We start from the raw sequence: 14,640 nt of genomic DNA on the forward strand, positions 1-14,640 counted from the left end.
CTTTTTTTTTACAAGATCGGTTTAGTTTGCTGAATATCTCTTGCCATTTATTGGCATTTTTACCTTGAATTTTGTAAAACTAGCTATACACCTGAACCAATTACTCGACTGAACTGCTGACAGGAACAGTCCAAAGTAATATTTTTAATTTCTATAGCCCGATGGATAAACATTACATCTTTTCAATGCTGTGCGCAGAATAGACCGACATATCGCGAGTCAGGAAAACACGGGGGGAGGTATCCCCTGTGTCCAAAGTTAATATTATTTTAAACAGAATATTCTGGTGACAATTGCCTCTTTTCAAATAGTAAGCATTGCTGTACTGTATTTTATTTTCGTCAATCGGTCGAATTCGGTATGCGTTTGCTTCAAAATTGGAGACGGAAACTTTAAGTGCGCAGAAATGCCCGACAGCATTTTAAATATAATTATTATTATTATTATTATTATTATTATTAGTATTAGTAGTAGTAGTAGTAGTAGTAGCGTCGTTGTTGCTGTCGTTGTATGTCCGTTTCCATGCACGCGTCTCTGTGCGTGTTAATACATTTGTAATGAGAGGTATTGAAAGTTAATTACTAAACTCATGTTAATTAGATAATGATATGTACAGCAAGTTCGATGTAGCAATTAGAACATATGAATCGCTTTCTTAATTCTTGAAGATCAACTATTGCTTGAAATGTGCGTGATCTTAATACTTCCTCGAAATTACGCTACACTGCGGGTTATTTTTGTAGTTGATCCAAGACTTAAACTGTTTTTATATGCTTACATATATAGCTGGTGTAGTTTTCTGCATTTATTTGATTACACAAGAGAGATGATATTATTTTCAAGCGTAGTCCATACATGTTGCTTTCAGTGGCAGGGGACCGATGAGAGACAGGCCTGTTTTGCGTGAAGTTTTATGTTTCCGATGATATATTTTCGAAAATGACCGAATATCATGGTGCTATTCTAGTATATACTACGATGAATTGTCAAAAAGGAAACTTAATTTCATTAATTAAAGATTGATAAAATATTGTAAATTCCATATAGCAGATACTAGACCCATCTAGGTTCAATCAAGTCCTACAATGTAAGACGTATTATGTTATTTATATTTTGCTTCAACGTAAGACGTATCACACGATATTTTTGTTTTGATGCTAATATTTCGTGTGATACATCTCACGTTTTGTGATCAGGTTCAGTCAAAAGATTTATGACAACAAAGCAGGTAATCACATGATAAAAAAAGTAGACAGCTTTTATGTATAAAAAGCTAAATTTGTGTGTGTGTGTGTAATATGGATTTTTAACATAGCTTTAACAATATTTCAGTCATATCGCTACCATGTCTGCAGTGTCACAGTTTATAGTGATGTCTAGCACCGGGGCATCATGCCGCAGACATGTAGCATGATGTCCCACCCAGTCACATTATCCTGACACCAGGCCGACAAGCCCTAACACTGACCTCTCAATGCTGAGCGCCAAGTGAGGCAGCTGTTAGTACCATTTTTTGTAAGTCTTTGGTATCACTACTATTGACAACAAAGACAGTATAGCAGAGGTCAACCTACACTGTTAATTGCTAAAAATAGCATGCCTGTTCATAGATCGCAGATTCCGCTGCAGAATGTAGGACAATTAAACCAGTGAAAAGCCAAAAAATCGTGGTACTACAAGACATTGTTGCTTTGGACTTTGTAACAGTGATAGTAGATATTCAGATCGTGAACATATGACATGTGTATTTTGGATTCCATTTCCAAAACTGAAAAAAATCTCAAGATGTGCAGGCGCTAGGTGTGTAGCTGTTGAAGGGGAACTTTTATTACTGACAAAATCACAAGATGGACATATATCTGCAGTAAACATTTCGTAGGTGGGAATTGACCGAAAACAGATGATCCCAACCCTATCACAGCAACACTTATGCCAAATCAGGTTCGTCATTTACATCTGTTTAGAAAGTAGAACATGTTCGATTAACATCGGGGTGGGGGATGTATTTAATCAATAGATGTGCTAGTAATGCAAAAACTTTCAGTTCCATGACACAGGGGTGGATTCAAGAATGAAACAGAGGGGGTCTAGATAAATAAATAAATCAAAATAGTACACAAGAACTAGAACTTTATATATACACACAGACAAATAAGAAAACACACTTAAGATTTATTGAACTGAGTAACTTTGTTGCATAATTTAGAGTTGACCAGTTATATATATATATATATATATATATATATATATATATATATATATATATATGGAGTCCTGCCTCCTCTCTTATTTGTATACTTCATAATTATATACAGACTTGCTCAGTGCAAGGGAGGGGGTACTTAGTGTCCTGCCATCAACTCAGATATCAGAAGAATATATATTTTCAAATGTTATCCTTGCAAGTGTCTAAATAATGGTATATTACTACAGGCTTGATATACAAAACTGTACAGAGGTGTTTATATACAAAAAACATAAACTAGATGTGGGACCCATGGGGCATAAATTATGTATTACCAAAGTTTGCAGTTTTTATATTACATAGAAAGACAATGTAAATGTTCAAATAGCAGCTTATTTAATATGTAGGAACCTTTATTCAGATATTTCTTTTTAAGGGTAAAAATCAAAACATGAGTAAGTAAACTTATAAATCTCAAACATTCAAAATTAAAGTGTGACATGTAACATAAGTACTTGTGTCTTCTGATTTGTTTTGTAGATACTAGAAGAGGCCATCATGTATAGAGCAACCCCTGTTTGTGATGCTGGGACACAAACTATCTAATATGGCAGTGATGGGGTTGCCAATAAAAGTATAAAGGAAACAATGATTCCAAAATGGTGGAAACTTCCTTAAAAGAGACAAAATTTGCATCATCAATAGATTTTACTTTGATATTCTGTCTGAAAGTCAAATGATTTATGAATATTTTAGGATAGCATGCTATTTACTAAATGATAAACATTTCTTCATTGTCATCAGTTTTAAAACAGCTTGTGTGTACAAGTGTATTATCACTAAAATAATATACAACTTTATTATTTTGAAATGATACATGTAGATTAACTCTTCAAAATGTTCTAAAAACATGAAATAAAACTGTCTTCAGTATAGACTAAATCAAAACAGAGAATCATGTCAATTATTATATGCTCATTTTTTTCTCCGTTAACTTTATATTGTCAGAATCATTCAATATTTTGCGATATTGCACACCTTCATATTGCATTCACGTGTATAAAGGAACTACTTTCAATTGTAAAAAAACAATGGACGCAGACGCCAGCATTTTTGATTTGTAAACAAATCATGTACACTCGCGTAGTTGGCACTTTACGTTTTGTTTGACGAAATTTGTTTTTGAATGAAGTAAAGCAAATGTTTCATGGCCTGCCACATACCAGCTGCTTTGGCACATTCCGTATTTTAACATTGTTTCGGATTTAGGCTAGCTATACATTGACGCCAGAAAGTCCTTACAAATAACATACAAGTGACAAGGCATAAACTGTCTTCTTTAGCTGGTGATAAGAATGGCAAGAAAAGATACTTACAGTTTTACATCCTGAATTTCCTCAAAATGTACTTTCTTAGTTCTGCAAATCCAGATTACATGAACCATGTCACAGGACCTCAATCTTGATTACACATTTCTAAATTGTACTGTAATTTCGAATATAAGTGTAATTGCATCATTCTTACTGCACTCAAAATGAAATAAGCATTAAATTCAATAGCGCGTTTTTGATAATTGCAATTGAAAGACTTCACATTTTCCCCACATTATGATTTCAAACATTCAATTACAGAAACAAACACATTTGCAGATGTCAACATGCTTATCCCTTGCTTCTTCAATCCAATAAATTTCATGTGGAATTGTCACATATAAATCCAGTCCATAGTCATGAAATTTCGTGAAATCGACACAAATACCAGAATCTATTCATTCCAGATCAAATGGAAAAGTTGTTGCAATGCGCATTCATTCAGAATATGACTCCAAATTTCAATTTTAAGTAGACAAAAATGCCATTTTTTTCCAAAAATGATGTCTAGTGCACGACTAAGTTCAAATATATCTAGCTAGAGTTATGTGTGCATTAATAATGTTGTCGTGGAATGATGAATCTGCATTTGTGTATTTTGTTTGGAATATAGCATACATTCATTTACTTTGTTTCTTGTAGTGTATTTTGTTTATATATAGATTTTCCATTGTTGAAAGCCATAAGATAAAAGCAGCAATAAAAATGCAGTTCCATGCCATTGTTTTGTATTCCCTTACACATGCTATATTATCAAGAACCTTATTTTCTTATGAATGTTCATAAACATGAATAACTGACAGCAAACTATATAATACATGGACCCACTATAAATAAAACAAGTCATTAGAATACATGGACCCACTATAAATAAAGCAAGTCATTAGAATACATGGACCCACTATAAATAAAACAGGTCATTGTAATACATGGACCCACTATAAATAAAACAAGTCATTATAATACAATGACCCACTATAAATAACACAGGTTATTGTAAAATTGTTCATTCAGTATTTGTATAATTATGTTTTTTATTGTCCGACTTTCTTAATTAATACAAGCTAAATTGAAAAAGTGGAGCACCAGTATAACCACAGACAATGTTTTGAATCCTTAATCTGAATATAACCTGACATAAGTTACCTGTCAGTATTATTCTGATGAAAGTTTATCAGTTTTGAACATAAATCTTTCCAAAATTCAATATGGAGCAATACTTTTTCTACAATCATTCCTTTTGAAGACCAAATGACAAAGTCACAAAAGTCTACTTTACAAAGTGCAATCTGCACCTGTACCTGATAGTAATATTTATGTGATTTCTTATAAAAATGTCCTACCAATCATAACATTATAACAAAGATTGTTTCTTTTTTTTGCACTAAGTTCATCTACACATAATGGGTCTTTTCCTGCTAAAACAAATGGACATTTTATCTCAACTACGCCTATTAGTTTGTTGTTTGTAGACAAGGCCATCAGGACTACATCCAAGTTCTGGATACAGAGGATTGATCCAAAATCTACTTTTTTGTGGTGTAACATCTTTCCAGTATTTTCAGCCATGTTTCGAAAAGCTTTCTTTGTCTTCCATATTTTACATTTGTTTTGTTGCCCCATAGAATTTTGTTCAGAACATTACATTTCCCTCATTTACTGTGGACAACTGCTACAGCTTTTGCTACCAAAGCAATTATTCTACAGAATCTGCTACTGTGCCACATTTCTGACTCTGATCATTTATTTTGGTATTTCAAAGGGGACTGTGTTTTTGTCAAATTGCATTAAGTGTAAGGCAGACTTAGTTCTATCCTATAATACCTCCATTAAGTGTAAGGCAGACTTAGTTCTATTCTTGAATACTTCCATGTCAGCTTCTTAATCAGGGTTGTTGTTGTGGGGTTTAATGCCATTTTTCAGCACACGATAGGCTATGCATAGCGGCCAGTATTAATGGTGGAGGAAGAACCTGGGAAGAACCACCGACCCATGAGAAGCTATTGGCAAGCTTTCTCACATACCCATATTGGCTGAATCCTAGACTCGAACCCACACAGACAGAGGTGATGTGGCAGTGATCCGTAACGGACAGCGCTTTAGACCACTCCGCCACTCGGGGCCCCTCATAATCAGGGTAGTCTGTCTCTAATATTTGGCGGAACATGCTATCTGAACCTGAATTGGGTAATGTAGCAATAAAGTTGTTAACAAACTTTATTTCATTAATTTTGATCATAGTTTCTAAACCTATCTGTTTTTAATTTCTTGCTGTATGATGTTGAATGGCATGATTGTGGCTGTCGTTTAGACTGCTTCCCAACATTCCATGTACAAAGTTTGATGGGAGATGCACACAGCTTATATCCAAACTGAAGAGTATAATCTTCCATGGCAAAATGTAAAGAAGCATTATGATTGCTAATGCTCATGGAAGATGCTTTACAGTCCCATGATGCATCCCTTACTTTTCCTGAGAGTGTTGCTAGAGTCACATATATGTGATACACAACTTGCTGTGTGTATGATGCCGTTACAGATGATTTTAAACAATAATGCTCCTCTTTATAATTATTTTGCAAGTTTTTCACATGACCACTTATAAAATATTGTCGACCTTTCAACATAGGTTTTGATGTGTTGAAGTCAGTCAAGTTGTCCTCACTTTCACTATCAGAGGCGGAGTTAAATGTGTACACCTTTGTAGTTGATAGAATGTGTTCATAATTCTCCCATAAAAAAATCCTTTTGGAATATTAACAGATGGGAAAGTATTCCAATCGCTTGTAGGAAGAAAAGGTACAGTCTTTTTAGACTTTTTGGTCCTGGCAGAAGATAACACCTAACTTAATCTTTGTTCACATCATTTTCCTCCATCAACATAACTATGTGTTGTTTGATTCTATACACTCCAAATACTTAAAATAAAAATAAAATTGTTTTCAGGTATTAATGCACAATATAAATTTAAAACAACAATAATAATTGTGTGCAGTAACAAAAAATTTAGCAAATGAGTTGTTACCTGCATTTAGAATTTTACAGGATCTTAAAATGTTAGACATTTATTTATTTTCACAAACAAATAATTCAGCTGTTGAAACAACAAAACGTTTTGTGAACATTTCAAAACACTGTGACCCCAGGAATATTAGAACCTGTTAATAATTAGTGTAATGTCATCTATGTTAACTTCGTAACAGGATGGATAATTGTGTATATCCTTGTAATTATTGATGTCCTTGTTTTTTGTTTACTTGTATGTACAGATTTCTGTATATTTGTATACTTACGAATAATACTGTGATAAAATATTTTATGAAACTTACAAATATCTAATTGAGTAACCCCATAATATTAGTACAGTAATTAATCACAGGCACTCCGACACTTATCCTTGCACGCTTTCCCCACCCTCATGACAAAATGGTAAATGGCACAGTATGCTACATACAGAACTCGACATGGACTTGAAGAGTTTTAGTTTGCTGTTCATGCAGTGAATATGGTTGTATAGAGGTGGCAGTTTGTTATTTGCCTGAAAAGAATGTTACAATAACAAACTCGTAGTAATGTTATTGTATTTATTGTGGTATTGTAAGGAAGAATCGACCTATGTTTTGACTAATTCCTGCTTCTTTTTTTTTCGCAACTGCCAATCCACAACATTCATGCCATCACTTCAGCTCACAAACTGAATGTTCTGATATTTCAGAACAACAAAATTTAGCTCCTGGGACATCATTTTGCTCTAGCATTATCGAATGCATCTTCTCAGCTGCTGTCATTGTTTGTCCTACATTTTCAGTTTTGTGTATAACGTGATACGCATAACACATTTACATGATGCGTCATCAATCTCTGCTAGGAATATAACCACAGGTGTGAGAGTATCTACAGTTTCTTCATTTTTAAATGTATCGGTTTAGATTTGGATGGAATGAGAATAGAAAGCAATAAACATGAAATACTTGAACTATCAAAAGTCTCCCAAGCCAAGCCTTGAGCAGCTGGGATCAATTGTGCTTTCTCTGTTTCAATAACAGCTGGAAGTGCTGCCTACTTGGCATCTCAGGTGCGATTGAAACTACATTGATAACATGGTCTTTGGCAAAATATTCTTGCTGATAACCTTTCTGTTGGAGTACGTGGCTCGTGCTATCGTACATTTAAAATTATATTTTTGGACAAATAATGTGTTCTGCTGCATTCCAGTAATCAACTAGAAAAACTGACTGCATCTACAGACGGAAGGTTTAGTATCTGTGACTCTGGCACATTGTTGGCAGATGTGTTGAAGACCACATCATTTTCTTCATCCCACAGGAAAACTTTAGTTGTTTGTAATAACACCTTTGCCGACATCGGAGGAACATTAGATGATAGCAACAGATCATGATTACAATAGCTGCTAAGTTTATTTAATTAAAAAAATATTAGGCTGCCATTGTGAATATTTCTACTTTTTCATCCAATATTGTCCATATATCATTATCATTTGTACAATTTAAATGAACTTTGAAAACAGATCTGTTTATAAATTTGTCAGCCTGGAGTGTCAGTTGCTCAAAAAGTGTCAAAATACATAAAAGAATTGAAAATTTTCTGTAATGTCATGTAAATCTAATCTGGTGATCTACATATGCATACAGATATTCTAACCAGATTTCATTGTTTTTGTGTGATTGAGTTTTGTACAATCTTGCTTACAAGTTTCTCAGGATGAATACATGGCAGAATTGACAGGTTTAAAGGATGAAATCAAGATGCTTCCTTTGTTATAAATTATTATTGTATGTGTAAATGTTGGTTTTATTTTAATAAATGTTTTTTAAAAAGAGTTGTAAAGCAGTATTTATTGTTTCAGTACAAATGTATGCATACATTATATGGTATCTGTAATTTCCATTCATTGTTTTAGTACAAATGTATGCTTACATTATCTTGTATCTGTCATTTCCAGTCATTGTTTCAGTACAAATGTATGCATACATTATCTGGTATTTGTCATTTCCATGCATTGTTTTAATACAAATGTATGCATACATTATCTGGCATCTGTCATTTCCATGCATTGTTTTAGTACAAATGTATGCATACATTATCTGGTATTTGTCATTTCCAGTCATTGTTTTAGTACAAATGTATGCATACATTATCTGGCATCTGTCATTTCCATGCATTGTTTTAATACAAATGTATGCATACATTATCTGGTATTTGTCATTTCCAGTCATCATTTTAGTACAAATGTATGCATACATTATCTGGCATCTGTCATTTCCATGCATTGTTTTAGTACAAATGTATGCATACATTATCTGGTATTTGTCATTTCCAGTCATTATTTTAGTACAAATGTATGCATACATTATCTGGCATCTGTCATTTCCATGCATTGTTTTAGTACAAATGTATGCATACATTATCTGGCATCTGTCATTTCCATGCATTGTTTTAATACAAATGTATGCATACATTATCTGGTATTTGTCATTTCCATTCATTGTCTTAAATTGGTATAAGATGTGAGATCAGATATTGAAAATAGAGCATACAGTATGTAGGTATTGGTATTATCAAAATGAAATGGCATGATGTACATAAATTTTATTGAATATTTATTTGCATCAGTCTTTCATTCAGGTGGATCTACTGTCAAAACTACTGTAATGTCAAAATTGTACTTTATTTTCTGCAATTCTGTATGATTTAATTTAGCCACAATCATAATGTAACTAAAGGCATAATGTACATGATGTACAGATAAATGCAAACATTTAGACTTCTAATTACAGGTAGCAAACTTTCTGGTTAAAATTTAAATTCTTCTGAAAGCACATCTCATTTGACATCAATCAAGTCTTCTGTATGTCACATATAGTTCCAATATTGCAAACTACACAACTCCATCTTTCTCAAAGTCATGGATAGTTAGGACTGATCTCACACATTGTGTCTGGTGCCACTTTCTTCCACTACATATCAAAGCCTGCCATAACCTGCTGATTGCAAGGAGCACCAGTCAGTTGGTCATGTGATTGATACACACATGGAATGATGCCATTAACCACAAAACACATTCATCAAATAGACTGATTTTGGTGCAGCTTTATGGACAGTGGTTTAAGTAAAAAGAAAACGGATATGTTTCAGTTATTGTTTGGCTTTATGTTGCTATTATTTGATAAGGGCAATTGTGCTCATAATGGCATTAATATTAGTTTAGCCACTGAAGTCACCACTACTTGTTGCCAGCATATCTTTGTTATAATTTATTCTTTATTGTTGCATTTGTTGATGTTAACCTACAGATTCAAATATTTACAAATATACAAACTTAAACAGCCATTCCATAACATTTAAGTAACAATGGAAATGGTTTGGTTTACAAAAGCAGGAAAATTAATGCCTGCAGAAGGAGATGAAACCATGGTAGTTGCAGATTAACCAGACCTGGGTGTCTTTAAAAGTAAAGTACCTGCATCATTTTTTTCCAACTAAATTTGCCTTTTAGACCAATGCATACCAGGTGAGCAATGTCAGACCTACTTGGACCATATTTCAGCATGAATAGAATGTAACTATCATTGACATTACCATACTTTATATATTTGCTTATAAGTGGAGTCCAAATGCAAGCAAAATGGATCCAGATCTGCAAGTGCAGAATGTGCCAGCAGATTTGGGTCTGTCTTGTCAGTTCTATTCATTACTTCTAATAGTTTGCATAGACCCAGATCTGCTAGTACAATAATGCAATGGAAGATCTGGATCTGTGTAGTTTGAAGTTGTAATAATTTATAAATGAATATACATAGAGTAAACATGAAATATATTTATTCCATAGCTTTCTTTTTCTTTGTAGACCAGTATTATGGCTGTTAACGATGAGTAGAATGAGGACTTTACTACATAGCCTGATGGACAGATCTGAGCAAAATGAAACACAGCATATGGTGGGTAACGTTCAGGCAGTCCTGCAACAGAATGACTTCAGAAGAGATTGATTTTGTGTGTGTGTTTGTGTTTATAGATTTTTAACATAGTTTTAACAACTAGAGTCATATTGCTATGATGTTTGCAATATTGCAGTTTATAGTGATGTTTAGCCCTTGGGCATCATGTTTCTAGCCCTGGGGCATCATGCTGCTGACATGTAGCATCATGTCCCACGCAGTCACTTTATACTGATACCAGGCAAACCAGTCCTAACACTAATCTCTTAATGCTGAGTACCAAGTGAGGCGGATGCACTAACCACTTATGCCTAAAACACAAACACACACACATACACAAGTAATCCTGTTTGAAGTCGTGTTTGCATAGATTCTCTTATCTCTCTTCATTAAATAACTGTAAAAGACTCCGAAAATTATTAGCTCTTACAAAAATATTTAGAAGAAGTAAATAAATTTGTTTTTTGTTTCTGGAAGTAATATATTTTAAAAGAGCTATCAAACTTTACTTTTGTATAATTTGTCCACTTTAGTATTTATTGCCCCCCCCCCCCCATTCCCTTTCTTATTTCAATGATAGATTGAATTGTTTTATAAACTTAGACCTATAATGAAATGACATTAGGGATCTTTGAGTTAATTTGTTTATTTGATTCAGACTAATAATAAATAATAAACAAATGTAGGTGATAAAGAAATAAATGTTATTTTATGTTTACGTAAAAAATATCTCATTATGACCAAATCAGTCATTGACTGCTTAAAATGGATTATAGGTAAAAATAACTCACTTATTTCTTCTCTTAAGATCTAGGGACTATCTCAAAAGAAATTATTGAGTAAGTGACAGTAATATAGATATTTTATGATCTAAGATAATATTTTAGAGTTTTGAATGTTGGTTTATAAAATCATGGCTTTTTATTGTATTTGTGGCAGTCACTCACAGATAATACTCGAATTACCTTATGATATGTTAATTGATGCATCAAAGCACTGCTTAGTTTGACATGACTCCTGTTTTTACAGGCATGTCTTGTTCTTATCAACTTGCCATGGTTTACATCTTGTCTTTTAAAGGGGACCTAACATACTTTACTTTTTCTTTTTCACTCTAGCATGGTGTCCGACTTCTTCTTCCCAAACCAAGGTGGAGTGGAAAGTCACATATATCAACTCTCTCAGTGTCTGCTCCAGAGAGGTCATAAGGTCATTGTTGTTACTCATTGCTATGGAAACAGAAAGGGAATCAGATATCTGACAAATGGGTTGAAGGTACATTGTGGTTCAAAATGATCATCCTCTGACCTTTGAAGTTGGCGGCGTTATAGAAGTGGGCTCTGTATGCCTATTCATAAATTATAAAGTTGTTTTTGGAACATTTGAGATATTTTTATGAAACTTGGTACATGTACACAGATGAAACTAGTATCTAGATGTACTTTGTGATATTGACTAAAAGGGCTTAATTTTTGTTTGTACTCTATATAAGCCAGACTGTAGCTTGAATAGATAATGTAGTTTGGATATATGATGGAACTGGACACAATTTCGCAAAATACTTTCAAATTTGTCAACAATCTTGTTCGCTGATCGATTTGATGAGTAATTTTCTGCCACTTCAAGGCTTTTTTTCTTCTTCAAATATGTTACCCAATCATAATACCTGAGGAGAACTACAGCTGCTTTGCAAATCCAGCCCTTCCAGATGCTACTTTTAGCTAAAGGGAGTTAAAAGTTGTCTGCAGACCTATGTGGTGATCAGGCAGATTGATCTCCCCATACATATAAGACAATGGCCAAATGGAAGAATACACCATTTACTACACCCACTCATGCAACAAAGTATGTTCTTTTTCAAGAGAGACCTTGCCAACCAGAGTGATCTCCCCATACATAAAAGACTGAGGTGGTGCTCTACAGTTTCGTATTTTGCATAGGGTTAGGATTTTAAAGAAAAGAATTTCCCTGGCTTTCCTCACTGGTTATACTGGCTATTTAAAAAAGACGTATACCTTGGGTATAATTCAAAGAACCTTTAATTCCCTTTATTTTGGTATATGATTGATGGGTGTTATAGAGTATACAGCTTGGCCTTACTCCAGATGTGCACTTTTCAAAAAAATGCTAGCTCCACTTGGTCATTTTCACTTCCTGAACTTCAGAGGTAAATTGTATAAAAAAAGATCTGATAACTTTTTTTACAATTTATATATTTGGTAATTCAATAATTGCACTTTCAGAAGCTGGTATTGTCTAGTCTGGCAAAATTCATTTTCCCTATTTTAATAGCTGCTATGGATAGTGTACTTTAGACAAATTCAGGCTGATTTTTTAGCGTAAGGGAGCATTCATTTTAGGTAGCAGTGTGTTTAAATCATGTACAATTTCCAAAAGTTTAATATCCAAAGAAATATTATCCACATTACATTAATGTAGCATAGATGTATGCCACCATTCTCTCCATTGTGCATGTCTTAAATGCAAACAGCTTCACCTTACATACATCACTCTTTCAAAAGTACATATTAACTGGTGAGCGCCCCCTTCATGGCCAAGCGGAAGAATACACCATTTACTACACCCACTCATGTAACAAAGAGTGCTCTCTTTCAAGAGAGACCCTGCCAACCAGTTTCACATTGGAATTTACCTTTTTCATTTGGAGGAGTCCTTTCATCTCAAGGAAAGTATACTCCATCTCTATTTCCAACTTTTCTCTCTTCCTTACATTGATAAAGGTCTACTTTTCATTTGATAACACTTTGTCATCCATGCATATTGTAGAGCTTTTTCTCACTTGTGTGGGCGACCATTTTGTCCCCACTGGATAGGTCCAGGCTGCAATAATTTATGTGTGCAAATTTTTTATGCAATTCAGAATGCTGTTATATCTGTATGGATCCTTCATTTCTGGTACTTACAGATTGGTGTACTTTACCACTGCATTTTTTAGTGCCTTGTTACCATATGTCCATGAGTTACTTGTACAGGCGGTCTCAGAGCCTTCCTTTAATGATTTGTCTTCTAATTTATTTACCTAGGCAGTCTTAGCATCTGGACATCACGCATCAACGATTCTACCTGTCCATGATGTCCTTGACCTCTCTGACAGGTAGTATTGGCATTAAATTCAATCACAGGTAACTATCACTTGGTTAGCTCTGCACCTAATCAGTATCCAAACATGACAGGTGTATGCATATAGTTGCATATTGTTTATGATTATACTCTCTGTACAGTTCATTGCTCATAATTCTGCCTGTTATCATTCACTGGGCCAACTTTAAGCTCTAGCTCTGAACCGATATTATGTACAAGGTGACATGTGCAAGGCCCCACATGTTTATATTTTCTGCACATTATACTTACAGATTGGAACTATGGGCAAAGCACAGTAATGGATAGCAAAAGATGATGACATCATCAGTCTGCATGCTGACCTTTCCTCAGTGCAAGATTTTCTGGCGACAAGGGTGATAACTCGCCCCTTCACCCTCCACCCACGATCAGAAACTATCCCTAAACCCAAATCACTGCCTCCAGACCAAGCATTATTGGTAACTCCTATTGGCTTTGACTCATTTTCTCTTTTGAACTGCGAGGGAAAGAGCTTAAGAAAGAATGGCAACATGTTCAGCGATTGCTCCAACACATATGTTGCCTGAGCCCCACCTATGTGATGCTGAGTTGGTTGCTCACACTTCTACAGATATCGCCTCACAAGTCTCCTACTCTTTACTCAGTGACCATCTAGAGGTCATGGTTCTAATTCGGGATCGGTTGGCCTTTGATGACACTCAATAGTTAATTCACAATATTGTCACTGTATGCTCTTTCTTGGACTGCATTTTCATTAGCTGTCTTCTAACAGGCAGAACATAGCCTATCTCCTCTCACTTCAAATACTACAGGACATGCATGGGAGTTGAACTCAAGAATGACCAGTGTTTTAAATATTGCCATCTAACACACCTTGATCAATGCTGTCACTGCAGCTCTTGATCTCTGGATGGCGGAATGCGATTCAATTCTCTCTACTGCCACTTTTCTGAAGGACCACCATCAGGCCAGACTGCATGCACAACCTTTGTCTTGCAACCTTTTGTGTAATGGCCAGATTGAA

The 14,640-nt window shown here is 34.5% G+C and overlaps 1 protein-coding gene across 8 annotated transcripts in view; it reads left to right on the top strand.

Annotated features, from left to right (window-relative positions):
* Window positions 1-468: 468 nt before the first annotated feature.
* The window catches only part of LOC149781962 (phosphatidylinositol N-acetylglucosaminyltransferase subunit A-like), a 52,901-nt gene continuing 38,729 nt past the window's right edge, over window positions 469-14,640 (top strand). For 2 of the 8 annotated variants that reach the window (XM_089936144.1, XM_089936149.1), the window contains exons 1-3: window positions 469-564; window positions 10,424-10,571; window positions 11,633-11,789. In XM_089936144.1, coding sequence (XP_089792270.1) covers window positions 10,498-10,571; window positions 11,633-11,789 — 231 coding nt within the window. In that variant the 5' untranslated portion in view covers window positions 469-564; window positions 10,424-10,497. Of the gene's footprint in view, window positions 565-644; window positions 688-10,423; window positions 10,572-11,632; window positions 11,790-14,640 lie in introns of those variants that run through there. The other 6 variants (XM_089936148.1, XM_089936146.1, XM_089936150.1 and 3 more) reach the window with 6 other exon arrangements.

The sequence above is a fragment of the Sinohyriopsis cumingii genome, chromosome 15 (genome assembly GCF_028554795.1).
Source record: "Sinohyriopsis cumingii isolate HCF-2022 chromosome 15, ASM2855479v2, whole genome shotgun sequence".
NCBI lineage: Eukaryota > Metazoa > Mollusca > Bivalvia > Unionida > Unionidae > Sinohyriopsis > Sinohyriopsis cumingii.